The 19,667-nt window shown below is 40.9% G+C and overlaps 1 protein-coding gene across 4 annotated transcripts; it reads right to left on the bottom strand.

Annotated features, from left to right (window-relative positions):
• Positions 1-836: 836 nt before the first annotated feature.
• DDX42 (DEAD-box helicase 42) lies at positions 837-19,585 on the bottom strand. Of its 4 annotated transcripts, none has more exons than XM_075036256.1 (18): positions 19,509-19,585; positions 17,408-17,644; positions 16,394-16,544; positions 15,718-15,779; positions 14,651-14,687; positions 13,036-13,185; positions 12,662-12,766; positions 11,937-12,056; positions 10,669-10,845; positions 10,036-10,164; positions 9,059-9,158; positions 8,331-8,378; positions 7,673-7,770; positions 6,054-6,330; positions 5,162-5,388; positions 3,738-3,848; positions 2,959-3,060; positions 837-2,301 (listed from the first exon to the last, which is right to left on the bottom strand). In XM_075036256.1, the coding sequence occupies exons 2-18, from the start codon at positions 17,626-17,628 to the stop codon at positions 1,564-1,566; spliced, it is 2,853 nt and encodes a 950-aa protein (XP_074892357.1). In that variant the 5' UTR covers positions 17,629-17,644; positions 19,509-19,585; the 3' UTR covers positions 837-1,563. The 4 variants fall into 4 exon arrangements, with proteins under 4 accessions (XP_074892357.1, XP_074892358.1, XP_074892359.1 ...); XM_075036257.1 differs by lacking the exon at positions 19,509-19,585 and adding an exon at positions 19,091-19,224; XM_075036258.1 differs by lacking the exons at positions 16,394-16,544; positions 17,408-17,644; positions 19,509-19,585 and having other exon boundaries at positions 14,651-15,063.
• Positions 19,586-19,667: the final 82 nt, after the last annotated feature.

The raw sequence follows: 19,667 nt of genomic DNA, 5'->3' as shown, positions 1-19,667 counted from the left end.
TGTGAAACAGAGAAAAATCTATTCCCCAGGAGGCTTTCAAGCTAAAATAGGGTTTGCAAAACAGTTTGAGGTGAAAGATACCAATAAAAACCACAGGAAGTCTTTTATCAACTACAATCCACAACTTCTGGTGAAAGAACAGGACGCAGTCAAATCTCTAGTCAGTCAAATCTCCACCCAAATGCCAGAAAAGCCAAAGGAAGAAGTGGAGAATAAAAAGCACATGCTAGATATTTTTGTCCCAGTAATAAAACATTTACTAGAGCAAGCAGAAAGTAAATGCACAGCTGATAAAGAAAACATCACAATGTCACAAAAACCTGACAGTTTCTGATACTTCTTTCAGTAGAAACAAGACAGAGGTGGGTGCTGACATGTTTCAACAAAAGAGTTCTTCCTTACCTTTATGGCGCAAAAAAAAAAAAGTTAAAAAACGGATAGTACACACGAGTTAAAAACGGTCAAGCAACATTTTACAGTTTTAACTACATGTGTCCAATATGGGGCAATATTTGAGCTGTTCCACTTTATCAATTGCTTTTCAGGTTCTCCCTAAAGGCTTCTGAGCAGCAGGTCCCTGAATTTGTGAATGAAGCCTCTTCATTTAGCTACGCTTCACGGGGGGCACCAGCCTCTGATTGTTGTGGCATATCTACATTTTTTTCCCTTTTTTGTTTTTAATTCGAAGAAAGCACTCAACCCTCTCATAACAGAGGGTGCATAGGCACAGCAGAGAAACAAGTTTGCTATGCAGGCTTCCACCAAAATGAAGGTTATTAGGAAAGAAGAGGTTCTTTAAAAGAAAAAATACCTGGGCAATGGGATTGGGATTGATGTACTGACCACAAACGAGCCAGGGAGTCCCTCCTACACTACATGTGAATTTGTGGTTAGCGGGCTGGAGAAGGATCCCTTGGAACAGCTTCATAAAAAATAAAATTAAAAAAAAAAAAAAAAGGAAAGAAAAATCAACTTGCTTCATCCCACCTTCAGCAATGCAAATTGATACATTCTTGGTGGATGGGGAGAGATGTACGGGGCAACCTGGAGGCCAAATTATTTGCGGATAACAGAATATGTGAAAAGAAGAGATTAGGGAAGAACTCACCATACTGAACAAATTGCTGAAAGATTAATGTTTAACAGGTGGGTCCTGAGCATCTCTAGATGGACTGTCTTTTTAAATGTGAACGCTGGTTAAGAAAAGACTACTTTATACTTCTATGGACAACAGTTTCTTAACGTTCCAAGGATGTGAAACAGCTTCTTTCTTGTCAAGAAGATCTCTTTAAATCCAGCAGAGAGTCACTTGAGCACTGAATGTTTAAAAGCAGAACCCAGGGAGCTTTATCAAAATGATTCCTCTTTGACTAAGCATTGTGTGTACACATCATTAAAGTGAATCTGTCTGCAGATGTACCGGCCCAGACTTGCAATGGGGAGTTTTCATGGTTTCCTTCTCCTCCCCCAGCTGCTCAACAACCAGTTACCAAAAACCCCAAGAAATCCTCTGGAAAAAGACAACACTACCTGCAGAGGTTCCAGGCTGTGAAACACCAGCTTTTAACTGTCCCACCGGCTCCTCTTACGTTTTGGGGGCTCTGGGACAGCAAAACCATCTGTCTTGTTGTCTCGGCTGTTGGCATCCTTCCTGTTGTCACCATTCCTGTTCTCGTTGTTCCTACCTTCGTTGCTATTCCTGCTATCACCGTTATTGCGATTGCCACTGCTCACATCAGTGAAGTGCCGGCTTTCACCGTGGCGATGGTTGTCGCCATGTCGGCCCTCTCCGTGGCGGTAAACGTCACTGTGGCGACCACCTCCTTCTCCATGGCGTTGCACATCATTGTAGCGACCACCACCCTCTCCACGGCGTGGGATCTCATTGTGGCGACTGTTCCGGTTGTCGTTGTATCGTTCTCTGACAATGCCGCCACCACCACCGCCACCACCACCTCCGCTGCTGCTGCCGCCACCACCGCTGCCAGCAGTGGCAACACCGGTGCTGCTGCTGCCTTCTCGATTGTTGGTGCTGGCATTTGTGTTGTTGAAGCCCTGTACTCCGACACTTGGAAAGGTGGGAACGCTACTCAAATTCCCTGTGCTGGTGAAACCTGGAACACCCTTTGCTGCTGCGGTGGCTGCAATTGGGCTGTCAGGATTTGCAGCATTTTGCTGTGCTGAACTTGTCGGTACTGAGTTCAAGCTCCCAGCGCTGGTCCAGCCACTAGCACCAGCAGCAGAGCTACCAGTCTTTTGATTATTTAAGCTCGCAGCAACAAAGTGGCTCTTATACTGGGACTGCCGGAAAGAGACAGAAAGGAAAAAGAGAGCATGTTTGCTTCTACAGTGCACCACAAAACATGCAGTCATCATGCATACACAAGCCTGTCTTGAATTCTGGGGAGCCCCTAGGAAAAAGAGTTCCTATAAAAAGTCAGTCTTGGAGTGATTACATTCCTGCTGTGCTTACGAACACAGAATTAGTAACGGACATCTGCTACCAGATCACAGAAACAAGGGAACTCCTATATTGTGGGGTTAATTTTTACACTGAAGAGAAAGGGTTTCTCTGTGCCCTGTTTCTTTTGATTGCAATTACACCATTGCCGCTAAGCAACCTAAATAGGATCAAGCCTAGGAGCAGAATCCGGAAGGGAAAGAGAGCAAAGAGGCAGCAGAAAACAAAATAAGTCTGGCAAATTAACTTTGTGCAAACATGTTCAGTCCAGCCTGCATACTAATTCTACCAGTTTGGACTGCAATGCTGAGTGCATGCTCCAAGTGGATGAGACACGGCCACCACTATCAACCTCAACTTCCCTGAAATCAACAGGGTTTCTGCATTTTCAGGGGAGGAAAAAGAAATTGTCTTGAATCATCAGTAGTAAAATAATTTTTCCATGTTATGTCCTTTCCTCTTGAGTTATAACTTGGAGTACAAGTGATCGAACCAACCTGAAAAGCTGCTTTCATTGCTGTAAGTCTGTCTCCCATTGCCCCAGTGGATGGCTTGTATGCCTCATAGTTACTCATCACGCTGTTGTTGTTTCCACGGTCCTACGCAGAAAGACAAAGGACAACTGGAGAGATTTATCCCACACAGACACTTTCAATTCAACCTTTCTTAGAATTTATCTTGACCCTGCACTCAGGAAATATATCTACTAAGGATGACGTACTTCTGGAGACCACTGAGCAGAACAGTTTGCCCTTGAGGATGACAGAAAAGTAAAGATGCATTAAGTCTTAGTAACTCACTAGTCAACAGTATAACCACATTTCCCAGCTCCTTACAGTACAAGCAAAAGCAGAACACAATCAAATGGAGATTTTTCACAGTGGTCATAGACAAGACAAAGTGTAAACAAGACCTTAGCTGTGACTTTTGGAAAGATGCTGAACATGATGTGTTTTCAACATGCCTACTGTTAAATTCTGTCCCCATACACATTGGCAACGAGCTGTTTTCCTAGCATGGTCATACCTTAGTAAGTCTTCCCAATGCTCACTCTGGCCCTAAATAGGGCAGCTCTTGACAAGAGGGTAACGGCACAGGACAGCTTCACTTGAGATATTTCTGATACTAACTCTGAAAGATTCTGAGCTATGAAAACCTTTGAAAGTAGAGGCTATACTGCAGTACTAAGAAGATTTTTTTTAAATTAAAAAGTAGTCAATACTAAGTTTAAAAGTTCCAAGAATCTGTAAACAACTTCTTTAGCATCTCTACTTACAGAATTTTCTGATCCCAGACCAGGACGTTCACGGTATCCTAAGCCACCACCACCAATGTTCAGCTTCTTGCCTTTTCCTCCTTTGAAACGTGATTTCCGGAACCACGGATTCTGTACAAAAGAAGGACAAGTGCTTCTCAACACAGGGAATAAGAAGATTCATAAATGCATGTAATGAGGCTCAGAAAAGAAGGATTTTGAGCATTTCAAAAGAAAAATACAAATACACTGTTTCCCATTCCACAACACAGCTGCTGCAAGGGGATGGGATGTGACAGATTACAGCACTCTGAAAGTCAGCTGTAGAGAGTTCTGTCATGTGGGTCTGAAGCTTTTTGTTACAAATGTTTTTTACGAAAACTAATTTTATGTCCTGAGCTTTCATCCATGTTAAACTTTTAGGGGTTTGCATTCTAATAAAGCCAGGAATAAGTGTAATTGTTGATGCCATTCACTTGGGAGCTCTGCACTTGCTCATACTTGGGTTTTATTGATTTAGCCCACTGCCTGGCTAAGGAGAAATGAGGTTCTGTCAGCAAAACTTCCTGCAACAAGCAGTGGCCAGGAAAGGATAGACAAACCAGACCTCCTGTTACCAGGTTATTAAATAATGGTTGGCTGCACCTCTTTTATGCCCTATAGTTTCTTCAAATCTGAAGAAGCCAGTAAGCCAAGCCATTCAGCTTCTATATTCTCCTCTCAAAGGCAGCCTGTGGTGCTCTGCCTCACAAATTCTGTCCCTTCTGAAAATGCTGCCTCTGTACCTCAGAAAAAACACTTACTTCTAGCAGCGAGTGTCCAAGCTGCTTGGCAATGAAGCCACAAGCACGCTAATCCTTCTCTGAATTTGGGAATTACCAAAATGCCTTTGCTCTCTCGCAGCTACATGGGCAGCAAAAGACAAGAACTTAAAGAGCTGATGAGTACAGCGGCGGAAACACAATTGCTTCAGCTACCCGTCATACCTATATATAGCAAGCCTGCCAGACAGCACTGCCAAGCAGGTATAATGATAAACGAACAACCGCTTCACAGAGTAAATGTCCTTGTAATTATTTTCTAGTTTAGCTTTTAACTAAGCTGCATTTCCCAGGTGCCTGCCATAAATGCATATTGAAAATCTGATTGTAATGAGATAGTGGAGCTGGAGTGCTTTGCTGGCATCAGCCAGATTATAGTACCTAATTTCCTAGGCAGTGCCTGATCCCAAAATAGATTACATACAGTGTTCCAAAATCTTCATCTCTTCATGGATTCTTTCAAAGGCCATTAAAAACACTAGAAAGCCTCCTTAAAAATAGTATAGATTGCAAAAGGTCACTGCTAACACATGATGGAGCCGGAAACAAGTCACTGAGGCTCCTGATTTTGTGCTAATCATGGAAGGAACCTTCCTCTACTCAAGGAGTTTTGCTTGTTCGTACCTGCATTGCTAGATCCAACAGCTCTTTGGAAACATGTTGATTAGCACCTTCCAGATTTCTGACAAGATCACCAGCGAAGTTACTGTCTTTGGGAGTCAGCAGAGTGTAGGCAACTCCCTTCTCGCCTGCTCTGCCAGTACGACCAATTCTATGGGTGTGCGTATCTATGTCCCGAGCCACATCATAATTGATGACAGTCTTAATGGAAGGAATATCTAACCCACGAGCTGTAATAAAGAGCAACATAGCAGTAGGTGTGATTATCCCAAACTAAGTCAAAGCAATCCCATTCATACCAGCTTATCACTTCATTCTGCTCCAGCATACAAAAGGAGTTTCCACAGGAACACACTCCAGTTAAGACACCCTTCACAGGCTAAAACTCTTAAGAGTAGCAATATCTTCTCTAACAGTAGTGTAAGTTACACCAATCCCCAAGTTCACAGGATTGGAGATGGAAGAGGTCTCTTTAAATGACTGCTTCTCCAGGGAAGAGAGAGGCCTTTATTAAAGGACACTGAAATTCACTCTTTGTTCAGCTAAGCATCTGGTTACAAAAGCTGTTCTAAAGAAGGCTTCAAGTGTGCCCATCTCCTCTTCATTTAAGCATGCATAATATGTCAGCTGATTAATGAATAGCAGTTACTTCCTTAAGAAACAGCTTATTTTCTTTTTGTATATTAAAAAGTATCTGTCAAACTGTAATTTAAACATCATTAGAATACTTTAAAAATAAAACACCTTGCTAACACTGTGTACTTCTGAAAAACGTCAGGAACACAGTGCCCAGCAAGCACAGAAGCCAACCTTGTTGCTTTCCACTAAAGTGTGTTAGCCTTTTTATTAATATCCACAATTTGTACGAGCTGCTGTTTCTTAGAATGTCACATACCTGCCACATCAGTAGCTACCAGTATTGGGATCCCCTTTTTCTTAAATTCTGAAATTACTTTATTCCTCTCACTCTGGTCCATGTCACCATGAAGCAGCCCCAGATTATGATCCTCCTGCTTGAGGTTATTGGCCAGCTCTTCTGCATTTGCCTTCTTGGTGACAAACAGGAGAACGCTCCCAGAAGATGTGAACTCCACAAGGCGTCGAGTCAGCCAGTTCCATTTGCTAGGGCCAGAGGGGAAAATCTCCACAATTTGAGTAACATCTTCATTTGCCTAAGGGGAGAAATAAAACAAGCAATAAAGCAGGACAGAAAGGACAGGATGGCAAGGACAGGATGGCAAACACAGATGGCAGAATAAAACAAGGAATTTGAACTAGGCGTGAGAACAAAAAGCGGAGAAGCAGGGGACAAACATTCTCCTTTAAAAGAGGTTTCAGTTCTTGTCTAACTGCTGACCGCTTCATTTTCACAGTGCAGAAAAGGCAGGGGTTAAATGAGCTACTCTTTACTAAACCTGAGAGGCAAAGTGCAGTCTTTGACATAAGGCAGTTTAGCACCCTACTGATCTAAAGATGGGTACTTGCAATTTAGATGCTCTTGCAACAGATGCTATTAACATCTAAAATAGACTGTGCAAGAGCAGGGTCTGAGACAGAGAGGATGCTCATCAGTAAAAGTTATTCATACGGCGATCAGAGAAAGTACTCCTGTGAGCTGTGACTTGTCCCTGGAGTCAGGAAGAGGGGAGGTATAAACAGACTCCCTATACACTCTGTATTGCAAATAATAAAAGTGCAGTAGAGCTCACAGCACTATCTGGAAGTTTCTCTGAAAGATTTAACTTTTACACATTTAAATATTAATTATTTCAAGGATGATGCTCTCAGAGTAATTATTTAGATCGAAGAAAAGGAACCATGTGATTGAGCTAGGAAAGCTGCTTCTTTTCTTAAGCGATGTTTAGGAAAAACATTTTCCCACAAAGAAGGGGCTTCAGGTGGCCATTAATTTTTTGTTATAAAGATATACCTTACATTCCTGATGGAAAAAAATAAAAAATGCAGAGAATTGGTTAAAAGAAGAATGTTCTGAAGGCATCTTGTGAAACTTCTCAACAGTTTTCATATATTATAAGCAAAGTTTCTTCACAGCAAATGTAATCTGCTCACTTCACTGACTTATCACCAAATCCCTAGTCTGCTAATAGTTCATCTGCTACTGTCAAGCAAGTATAGGATCAACATTCCCACATAAACCAGCTGAAAGATACTACAGCCTGTTTCAAATCCTTCATTGCAAAAGTTGTAATTTTTTTATAGTTTTGAGACAAAGGGATATACCCATTGATTCAGCCTAATTAAAAAAAAAAAAAAAAAAAAGTCAATCTGCATTAGTGTCGTTTCACTCCTTGATGAAACCTTCCATCAAAACAATATTTGTTGGGAGAAAGAAAGCTCAATAAAATAAAAAACAGAACCAAACCCTTACTATTTTTTGTTAAGCACAACATATTTCCTCTTAAATATAAATTATGACTATGCTGTTTAACTTAAATTTCAGACAACAGAAACAGAATAGTTTTTCTGATTGTCTCAGGAGTAATGTAGAATTACCTCTCCAATGTCTCCCTGCACAACTCGAATTGGGTCGATCAGAATATCTCGAGCCAATTTCTCAATCTTCTTACGGAAAGTGGCACTGAACAAGAGGGCTAAAAGAAAAACAGTATTTGAACTCCTTGGAAAATAAACTTTCTTTCAGAACTGTGAAAACACTGCACAGATCCTGTGAATGAGGACCTGTATGACTGTACCAAATGTCAGTGGTCTGAAGCTGCGGTCTGTTTTACTGGTTCAAATGAAAATTATCAATCACACTATTAAAATACCTCAAAGTGGAAACACATTTCATGGCATCTGAAATAAGATGTTGATAATACATGGCACTGCTGTGAACTTTCTTACGTGGCAGCTTAGAACACAGGATCTCAAAGCATATGAACATTAATTCAGCTAATCATCTTTTCTCTGAGTAAAGTCTGTGAAGGGATTACAGACTGATGACAGTGTGGTAAAGTACCCATACTTCACAAGTGCTCCCTTCCCAACAGCCTACACTGAAGGTAACACCAGAGGACTTTTGTAAAAGTCTCATTGTGTGGCTGTGTCAAGAACAGCAAATCCAAGTTCTCTTCCAGCTTCTTAACTGGTAGCCCATCGTACTGCCTCCTTTGACTCTCAGGAGTTTATCTTGAAACATGCTTATACTTACTCTGTCTGTCAGGACGTACGTGGCTTGCGATTGATCTGACCTGATATTCTGGAAAGGAGATAGAAAATGTTCTAATCAATGTTGTATGCTCATTATTTAGTAGAATAACTCAAAATATAACTATATTGCTTTATTTAACAAATAACCATAGAGTGAATGAGTGCTTTTCACTCAGTATTTAATTCTACTGTGACTTCCAGGTGCTCTTCGTTGCACAATGGAAGTTCCTTTGCTGTACAGAGAAACTTTTGGCAGTTCCTTCAGCAAAAAATTCTGTAACCAAAGATCCTAGCTGAATCTGTGCATACCCTGTCCCCCTGCCTCTGCACTATTCTAGTACCGTCAAATCTTTGCTATGTCCCATGACTCTTGAACACAAACTCAAAATCATCCAGATCTGAATGACCAAACCTCTTCCAATAAAGTAGAAAGTTCTTTAAACACCACTAGTTTGTACACATAGAATCAAACCACTGAAGTGACTTGCTCGAAAGTTATTCAGCAACTCTGAAGATAAAAATTAGGGTTTTTGGACTTCAACATCAACAGCACTTCACTGATCTCTTTATGGCAACAGATATTAGACCTCTAAATATGAGTTTTGTCTATAAAGTATTTGCTTAATGTATTTTCAAGTATATGAAGCTACAGGGGTTATAAACAGTCCTACTAAGCTGGGAACTGGACACCACTGCTTTCCGAAACAGTAACCTTTGTTCATTACATACCAAAACCCATATCAAACATTCTGTCAGCTTCATCAAACACAAGGTAAGTGACTCTTTGAAGGTTTGTAGCTTTCTTTTTCACATGATCAATCAAGCGACCCTATTAAAAAAAAAAAAGCGCCAAGTTTTTAACACATATTTTTAAAAATGTTAATATATGCAACCTTCAAGCACTTAACTGTTTATCCTCACTTACCAGAGACTTAGAATAAGACATCTCAAGGCTTCAGTCTAGAAGTTAAGTGTCAATATTCAAGTCATAGAAACAGATTCCTAAAACTCTCATCAACTATGCTTTACAAGCTGAATTTTAGGACTGCTTTTTCAAGCTTAACAGTGCTGAGAGCCTGAAATGCCCCATTCTTCATTAGAATTAAAATTTAAATGTGAACTGGCTACTTAATCCCACAATTTTTGGCAAGGGAGTTCTTCATATTTTGTTTTCTTGCCTAGTACCCCAATAAATAGCCACAATAAAACTTCCTCCAACCATTAGGTGCTCATTTTTGCCCAAGTTGGTAACAAGTTTTTGCAATAAGCAAAGCCAGTTGACAATGGTGCTCATTTAAATCACTGGTTCAGCATCAATACCCATTCTGAATCAATGTTTCAACCATTGAGTATTACTGCCACAGGCTCTATGCTGATTCAGGAAGACAGCACTCAAGTTCATGACATTCTGGGAATTTTCTTCATGAATTTAAGTCTCAGTAATCAGAAGCTGGTATTGCACACAACTGACATTGATTCAAGCACATCTTGCTACTCTGTCTTCTATTAGAGGTCATACCTAATCTCTTTCAATTTCTCTTGGGAGAAGAATAATCCGAGCATATTTGCTCTCAACATCTGATAACCTGTGAAGAACCTAGATTTCAGTGATCAGAGGAAAATTCTGCATCATGAATGGTATTAAAAATCTGTCTCAGCTTCAGTTAAGCAACAGAAAATGGTACTGTGTGCATACAAGTACTTACTGGTGTGCAGACAACTATCTCTGCCCCCTCCTGGAGGGCTTTGGCTTGCTCCCACATGCTTCCTCCTCCATACACAGCTACTGAGCGCAGATTATATGCCTTACCAAAGCGCTTACATTCAGAATGGATCTGAGAATTTTAAACAAAGCACATCACAGTTCACGTTAGACAGATCTGAGAAAATATGCCTACCTTGGAAATATGGTCCAGCTACTGAAATCCACTTTCAGCTAGTAACCAATGAAATCATTCAGAAATCCTCAGGGCTAAAGACTTCAATACTTGTGGATAATTTCCAATAACGTGGGAAACCTTTTTAGGCATCCAACCATAATTTAACCTGAAAGCTCTATCTTTTACACATACAACTTGTGGCAATGCATCCACAGTATTCTTAATACTTAGAAATAATATGGGAGCACTGTGCAAAAATTTACAATTTCAGATTTGTCATGATTCTTCAACAAAAAGAGGTGTAGGAAAGAATTGTGAGCTTACACTGGAGGCATGCTACTAATGTACAGAGTAGTTTTTTCAAATATTTCACTGAGGTTCTCTGATAATTTCTGCCCAGAATTTTGTCGTCTTCTGTAAGAACACTGTATGGCACATATATGCTTACTATACACCTACCTGTTGGCAAAGCTCTCTGGTCGGACAGACGATCACTGCAATGGGACCATCCCCCGGTTCAAGCTCCTTTTGATCCATGATGTGAATCAACATTGGCCAGATGAAGGCTGCTGTTTTTCCACTTCCAGTCTTAGCTATCCCAATCATATCTCTGCCACTTAGTGCAACCGGAACACCCTAAAAATAAAGAGATTCTAAACCCATATTATGCCTACCTTAGCATATTCTTGTGCTAGATACTATATGAAAACTCAGACAACATGAGGAAAGCACATTACAGAGGACTCAGAGCAACACACGTCGATGCTTACACAGTTTTATTATTGCCAAGTTCAGATCTGAATCAGTTTGGTTTAAGGGCTGGAAGCGGTTACTGTGTTATGACTACTGGTGTCCTATATTAAATGAACATCTGGGCACAGTACACCAGCCCAAGAATATATTTACATGCACACAAACGCATCTTGTCCAGCTGTAAGAACACTAAAACCAAATTCTCTGAGCCTATTCTTTACATAACCATTCTGAGTGCTGAAGTTCTCAGTGCATCCCTACTGTTGCTATACGGACCTCTCAACCACAGTTTTTTTACAAATAGTATGGACTAAGGTCCTAATACTTGTCACTTGGACAGAGCACCACATCATTTTTTATACTTCAGGAAAAGTATCTGAAGTGGTGTCGTTGTAATCACATTACTGATAACCTTAATCAGTTATGGTAATCAATCTACATATGCAGTAGAATCCCTTTTGCTTGCACGGCTCTCCAAGGAATGACCAGTTAAATGGTCCAGCTCATAGGGCATCTATTCTAACTGCCAAAAGAAATTAAAAAAATGCCTTGTTGCATACAACCCTTCTAGTTACAAGACATTCAATATAAGCTGTTTAAAGAAATAAAGTTGTCCATGTATGGCTCTACTCAGCTACTCCTATGGTTATTTTTGATACAATTTCTAAAAAAACCCCAACCAACCAACCTTTCATACATTTCTATAAGCAAGAGATGTCACTTGAATGTTCCTCACTCTTCACCAAGAGACAAATGAAGAAAAGAATATGGATATATTTACAGAACAAGAAAAAAAGTGGGTAAACTTCTATTTAAAAAACATCAAAGCTATTTTCCTAGAAAAATACAAATTATTCTTCTTCCTGACAGCTCTATATAGGAAACTAGAATTGTATACATCCTCATATGGACTAGGGACCTTTGCATGTGTTCTACTAGTTCCCTTTAGATGTTAGAGAAGTAACAACACTCACCTGACACTGTATAGGAGTGGGCTGGGTATACTCAGATTTCCTGATTTGATGCATAAGTTGCTCATCAAACCCAAAATGAGCAAAACTACTGCCAGGCCTTGGAGGAGCAGCACCAGAGACCTTAGAAACAGAAACATATCTTTGTTCACGAACAGTAAGAGAAAACCAAAGAGCAATCTGTAAAAAAATGAAAAAAAGGGTCTCTCTGCCTCTGAAATTGGCTTTTTACTTTCTGAACGGATGTAAGTTTAGGTGCAAATTCCAGATGTGTTGAGTAAATAGGACTTTCAGGTATAAAAATTTAGATAAATTGTCAATCAACATAAGCTACTAAACATAATAACTACCTCCTTGTGTAATTGTTCTTCTTCCTCAAATAATTCCCTTCATAGAAAGTCACCATACTAACATGTCAAAAATGGCAAAGAACTAATTCTTGCATGTAATATTTCCAGTTTCAATTCCTAGCTCCAGAGTTCTTTAGTCCAAGTGCAACCATGCAACTGGCAATCTTCAGTGCCCACTTTGACAAATCCAGAGAATACTTTCAAGAAGTGCTAAGGAAAAATCAAGCTCCCTTAAATCAAAGTCATTGAAGGTGTCTGAGAGGCTTGATATTCAAAAGCCCAAGTTTCCTGTGACAATCTTCATTAAAACCACCAAGACAGACCAAAAAAAAAAGGAAATAAAAAGATCCTAGTAGGATAGTTTTGTGACCAGCTTACCCGGAGATTCAGCTTATGACGTAACTCCACCACTTGCTGCGGGGTGAGACTGGTGATCTCCTCATGCTCATCATAGAAATTTTTCTCAAATGGAGGATATTCAATCTGCAAGGGTAATTACTCAGTTAGTCCAGGACTCAAGATTCTCTCTTTGTACACTTAGTTTTGGAGGGGAAGAGTCCTTTTACTCAAAAGTTCTTAACTGTCTGCAAGAACATTCATTTAGTATGAAGCCATTTCAAGGATCTTTAGTACGACTTACATAGCACAGCACTGAAATATTACAGGGACGGAAGCATATTTCATTCTGTTTCTTAGCTCCTGCTTTCTAGAATGCCTCAGATAGAATGGAATGGAATAAACTTCCTTCCTACCTCTGAATGGTCTATAGGTGGAAGAGGATCAATGATTTTTTTGGACGGTGCAATTGGATTCCCATCACTATCATACTCCAGGTTATCCTCTTCCTCTTCTTGGACCACACCAGCAGTGGGGTTTTCAGCCATGTAGCGAAAGTAAGCTTCCTGCAGCAAAACATATCAGTAAAATCACATACAATAGGACGCAAAAATACTACTACATTTGTTTAAATGACATATATGCTAGATGGCTGTTTGCTTTCACACCCATCATTGAGGAAAAAACCAAACATGTTCACTAGAAGTGATTTTTCTAACAAATACCATCAGTTATGTCCAGAAGAAGGACACTAAGTACAAATGAAGAAAACAACTATAGTGTCAGTTAGACCACAAAATGCGTTTAAAAACCAAACTTCTCTTACATGTCTGCTTAACAACTCCTTCTACCAAGACTTGTTATGCTTTAACAATAGAAGAATCTATTCTTATTTCCACACGAACAAAGTACAGATGCTGCAGGTTTTTAAACAGAGAACATAATGTTACTAAGCACATGTTTACATTTTTTTTAAACACATTATGCCAAAGATAGTTTCTCCACTTCCCCTAACTAGACTCTAAGAAATGAAAATATATCTATTTTTCATTGAGAGAGTCAACAGCAAGCAGAAAGAAACTATTTCAGAAGAGTGCCTTCAACACAAGCTGAAGTTAGAAGTCACTGTCACATGCCATCCTTACAGCTCACAAATATGTACGCGTCTCACAGAATCTCACTAGCAGACCAAGACATTCTCATGGAGAAAACACTAGTCTCACTTGACTTTCAAGCAAGTATTTAAAACCAGATTTTTAAAGCAAGGTTCAACTGCAAGTAAATGTATATACTCATCTGACTTTTTGATTACCATGGCCAATTACCACTCAGTCACATAGATATACATACAATACACTTGAACAACAGCTGTCTCCAAGTGTAAGTCACCTTTGCTCAAACTTTAGCACAGCTACACTCACCAAATTGGAAGCAAAGACCTAGAGGCCAGACAACCCTTCCATGCTCTGCATTACTACCAGTAACACAATAGTTATTAATTACAACTTAATAGTAAGGTACATTTTGAAATGAAGTTTATTATTTCTGTTACAGTGATGCTTATAATAAGTCTCTATCAGAACCGGAGCTCCTCTGAAAATAAAGAGCAAAAAGCCTGATTCTTGCCCTTAACAGACATGAAATTTCACTGCAAATAGCCTCACAGTTTAACAGCCTCTCACTGGTGCTTCATGTTAGTTGCTTCTGCTAATTTCAAATTTAATGAGACCCTCAAATACTGAAAAACCTATACAGGAAGTTACAGTTCAAACTGATAAAAAAATATCTTCTTAAATGGAGTCAAAAAGAATGAAATTGTCTCCTAATATTCTTCTTTTTTTAGTGAAACACCTAGAAGGGTAGAGACAGCAGGGTAACCACTAGAGCTTCCTGCTGAATTGTCCAGCTACTGCGCATGACACTGGAGTTTTGTTTGTACCTAGTAGTTATATATTTGGGGAGGGAAGGTAAAAAAAAACAACAAAAAAACAACAACAAAAAAGAAGATAGAAAGACTGCATAGGAACTCACTTGGTCATCTTCCTCTTCAATGTCATCTCGAATACCCCTGGAAAAACAAGCGGAGAAAAAAAACTTCCCTGCAAGTGTTCCACATACTCAGCTCCATACTTTCATTTGATTAGTGCTGAGCTCCATATTTCGTGGAAGACACAACACTAACAACTCAGTAACATGTATAATCCCAACCCATGGAGTTTTCATATTTGGTGCCAACCATAACAGCGACCCTGCAAAGACTTCTTTTTACTTCTATTAATGAGACTGAAAGATTAGGACTCTGTCTTCCCAGTAGAAGCCACATCAAAGATCATCCTGGTCTAAGCTCTCGATGCTACGGAAGTCCCATAACTGAAGAGGAATATGAGCCAGGAAGTGCAAATCCAGTTCAGAGCTTCCCCAGGTGGTGATTTGGATCCGGTGTTCTGTTTCAGGACCATGTATAATCTGATCAACCCCATGCAATGCAAGTACTACCAATGTATCTGACATTTATATCAAGAATCAACAACATAATTATTTTCCCTGGTCAAAACAGATGGATAAGCTGCAAAAATGTAAACTGTTTTTAAACTCCAAATTTAGTATCCCAACTGTCACATGCTACCTAATATATCAGCTTTACAGGGAATGTCTTAAAACCTAGTTCAAGTTTGGAAGAATCTCCAGTACTACAGGTACAGCAGCACTGAGTTATTTTGCTCACATAAACGTAATTTTAAACTAAACCATCCTGATCACTGCAAGGATGGGGAAAGAAGAAAAACTATTCAGGCTGATCTGGAAGGTGGTAGTAGTACAATGTGCTGCCTCAATTTGCGTGGCCTAAAAAGGCTTCTTGTGTGAGATAACTCTCAGTGTTGTGACGTTTTCCCATAGGATGATGCCATGGATTCTTCCCTCCTATTATTCAATTTTTATTACACAGAACTTTACCCATGGGGTATACCATGTGCTGGTTAATGATGTGTACTATGTATATATTATTGTCTACAGAACAATCATCATCAACAAAATGCATTGGAATTCTCTTAGCACCATACAAGACACAGGCAAGGCAGGGATAAAAGAGAACTTACTTAACGTTCTTTTTTTCTTTGTCTTTATCTTCAAGTCTCTTCATGTCTCGAGCAGCTTGATCCTAACAGGTCATAAAATTGTGACATGTTAAAAACCCCAAGATGATAAAACACGGAAGGGGAAAATGTTCCTACATAACTAGACCATCATGCCACAGAGACAACACTTTTTGGACTAAACTTTCTCTTGTTCCATATCCTATTATGCTAAATAAATTCTCCTACTAATACATTTGAAATTTATATACTGTAACTTTGCAGCAATGTCGTTGAAAAAATACATTCTCTGCATTCCTCCTGAAAAAACCATCACAGAATCCAGCTAATAACAGAACTGTAGCTAAGGAACAGCTCATGGTAAATACAAATCATTTCAATTCAGGTAGTGTAAAATGCACAAAACCTTAATTTCATATTCAGAGACACACAAAGCTCTTTGCTGTATTGCCTTGACATGCTCAAAACAGTTAAATAGTTAAGCTACTGTAAATCTTATGTGCCCTCTCCCCATTTAATCCACCTTTGAGTTCTAATTAACATAGCATCTTACATAAAAAACAAAAGCTAAGTGACATTCTGAATACGGCTGCCAAAGCCATGAGTGACATTTGCTGCTCCTGACTGGAGAGAAGTATGGCCACATAAGTTAATAAACATTTCACGAGCCAGATCTTGCCTCCACTTCAGCCATGAATGCCTCCAGAGGATCATCATCGCTGTCAGAGTCTGCTGATTTGGAATGAAACTGCTGGCGAGTGGGGGAATTTTCTGCGGGAATGTATGGCAACTCGACATTGCTGGAATCTTCCTCTTCATCCTCAAAGTACCTGAAAAGAAACAAACAGCCCAGTCAGCACACAGTCTTCAGCATCATGCTGTCTTTCACAGTTTCTGAGTTGAGTCAAGTTTTCCACACAGAGGTAGATAATAAAAGTCAGTATGTACACAGGAAAAGGTATTGAGATTTATTTATGTATTTACAATTGTTCATGTTGTAAGCTAAAAATGGTGATAGGGCAAATAGATGTTATGAAACTGATCTTCTTGAGTGGCTCTCCCAGGCTGATGAATATAGGATGCTTTTCCGACCTCCTATCTATTAAGGCATTTATACAGCTAATAGAAGGGTTAGTAAAGAAATGTGGAGTTGAATGTTTCCCTGTGCAAAAGACACCCAAATTTATCCTGCTTGGCTCCAATTCTGAACATACCACCTCAGGCACAGTCTTGTTCAGACCACAACATGAATGAGACTGACTTGACCGAGGCTCAGCTGAGATATGTTCTTAGGGAGGGGAAAGTTAGAGGAGGAGAGCTCTCCATGGGCTGCTGTCATATCTCAGTCTTTTAAATATATTTAAAGGCAAGGATGTATTATCATTCTCATTTTACAGACGATGGGCTGACACCCACAGAAAGAGTAAATAATCGGTCCAAGGCAGCACCAAAAGTCTGCTGCAAAGCAAGGATTGGAGTACCTGCAGGTGACTAGCTCAGTTTTTCTTGATACTATTGCTGTAAAGCTACCGGGGTTCTGTTACACCATAATGCAGTGTTATGGTATTTATCCTTGAACAGGCTTTTCTAAATAACCAAACCTCATAAGTGTCACAGATACTTCCCATGACCTTGGCAACTCTGAAACACTAAAATCTAGAGCTGGATAAACACAAGAAATAACCCTACTTACGCATTCTCTTCATCAAAATTTGCTCGCTTTGACCCAATTTTGTAGAAAGAAGGCAGCTGAGGAGGTCCCGATTTCGCAAATGCAGCAGAAGAACCGGCTGTTCCAAAAGCACTATGAGACTGTTGAGAGAGCTTAGGCTCCTCTTTTTTTCCAGGTGTTATGGCAAATCCACCAAAACCAAAGCCTCTCTTAGTACCAGGTCCACCTTTATTCCAATTCATGATGTCCTCAATATATCTGTTAAAATCACAAAAGACAAATTAATGCTCTTTCTGCTTTAGGCAGTTTATATATAATTGTCATGATTTTTCTTGTAAGTGGATTACTTCAGTCATGATAAAGAGACTTGGAAATGTGACTGACAAGAGTTTGATCTGTTTCCCAAAAAAGATCTGGGCTTTGTTCTTTTCTTGTAAGTATGAACGTATCCACAATTCGAAAAAAGAATAAAACAAAGAGGTTTTCTTCCAAAACAGATCACGTCCATCAGGGACTACTTAAGTGTATTTAAGATGTTGCCTGTCTTGTCTGTTTTGCAATCCAACACAAACCAACCCAAGGTCAGAACTCTGAACATCAGGAGGAACAAGAGATGAAAAATCAACTCAATACATATTTTGCATGTCCATACAGTCCCATCCTTGAGTGTTTCATGGCTTTGTAAATACTGTACTACTGCAATCCAGACATCTCTAGAAAAACGGGCCCAAAGCAGCACACCGCTCCGTTATGGGACAAGGCACTCTTCTGCCAAAAAGTCAACTCCCTCTTTTCCTTAAGAAAGCATCTTTAGCGATATATACGCTCTCCAACGTACATTTTTCAAACCACATTTTAAATACTCCACATAAGATGCCTGCCCAGAACTTGGTTTTCTAAGTTAGATGAAGAGAAGGCTGAACTGATATACTAAGAGTTACACTTCCCATTCCAAGTAATTTAATTATTTCATCTGCATGGTCAAGTAAGTCATACCTTTAAGGCAGCCAAAGACAGTATAACACGCTTTGCTTTCAAGTGCGTTATAATTAGATGGCCCAAAGGCTAAAAGTCTTATTAAACAAATCCTCGAATTCAGTGAGGATCCTCCAATGAGATCAGAATTCACTGGCAAGAGAAACAACTTCAAAATAATCTGAGAGTACACATTGCTACTGCTCCCTGTGCAGAACATTTACTAGCTTGGGACTTGCTCAATAAATCTCAAGTCTAGACCAGATCTCACTAGGAGACTTTGGGGAAAACTCTGCTGTTCAGTTCTCCGTGGTAGCAGCTGAGTCCGGTGTCCTTCTCCCACCTGCACTGGCACACACCTTACAGCCTTCACACCCACAGATGCGTGGCAGATAAGAGATTAAAATGTACAACGAATGGATGAAAGGTGTAACTTTGCACTTCTGCTACTGACAGCACAGCGGACAATCTTTTAAGCTGTAACATCTGATTTTAAGGATTCTTCCTCGCTGTACGTATTGACTTTTTTTTCCTCCCACCACCCCAGAAAACAAACCGGATCATTCCTTTATCCTATCACGCAGCTGCAAAAGTACAAAATTCGCTCTGTTTGCCCACGGAGCCCACTAGTGAGCAAACACCGAGAGGGCTCCTGCAGGACAGTGACAAAACGCAGGGTGAAACCGTAGGCTAACGCCGTTCCGAAGGAGAAAACGCGAAGGCACGGACCTTTTCTACGGATTCCCTGCCTCGGAGAGAAACGCAGCAATATGTCTTAGCTGCTCCCGTTTCTGGCGGTTGCTGAAGAGAGAAGGGACCTCCCCGCCCCTCCCCGAGCCCACCACACTGGGGGCCCGGCGCCACGAAGAACCCCCCCTGCCCCAGGGCAGGCACAGCCGGAGGGAGCCCCGCAGCTCGCCCTCACCGCGGTGCGCAATCCCGGCACACCGGGCCCTTACGCGGTGCCCCTCACGGCCCTTCCCGCCCGCGGGGCCCCGGCACGGGGGCGGGCCCTTTGTGCGGGCCAGGCCGAGGCCCTCCCTGCCCGCACTAGGCCGCGGATCCCTCCGGCTCCCTCCCGCCGGTCGGTTGGGGAAGAGCCGCCGTCGCCGTCCCGCCCGTCCCGGCCCCGCGCCCCCTCACTCACCCCTCGGGCACCGCAGGCGCTCGGCCGCCGCTTCCCCGGTTACCGGGGCGGGGGAGGGGGGGGAGGGTGGAGACGCGACGTACCTACGCACCTACGTGCGTACGTGCGTGACGCGCTGAGGTCAGCACGCCCCGCGGAGCATGCGCGCTGGCAGCGGCT

The sequence above is a fragment of the Buteo buteo genome, chromosome 9, assembly GCF_964188355.1.
Source record: "Buteo buteo chromosome 9, bButBut1.hap1.1, whole genome shotgun sequence".
NCBI lineage: Eukaryota > Metazoa > Chordata > Aves > Accipitriformes > Accipitridae > Buteo > Buteo buteo.
Note: the sequence above shows the minus strand (reverse complement) of the source record. Positions and strands in the feature narration are given on the sequence as shown.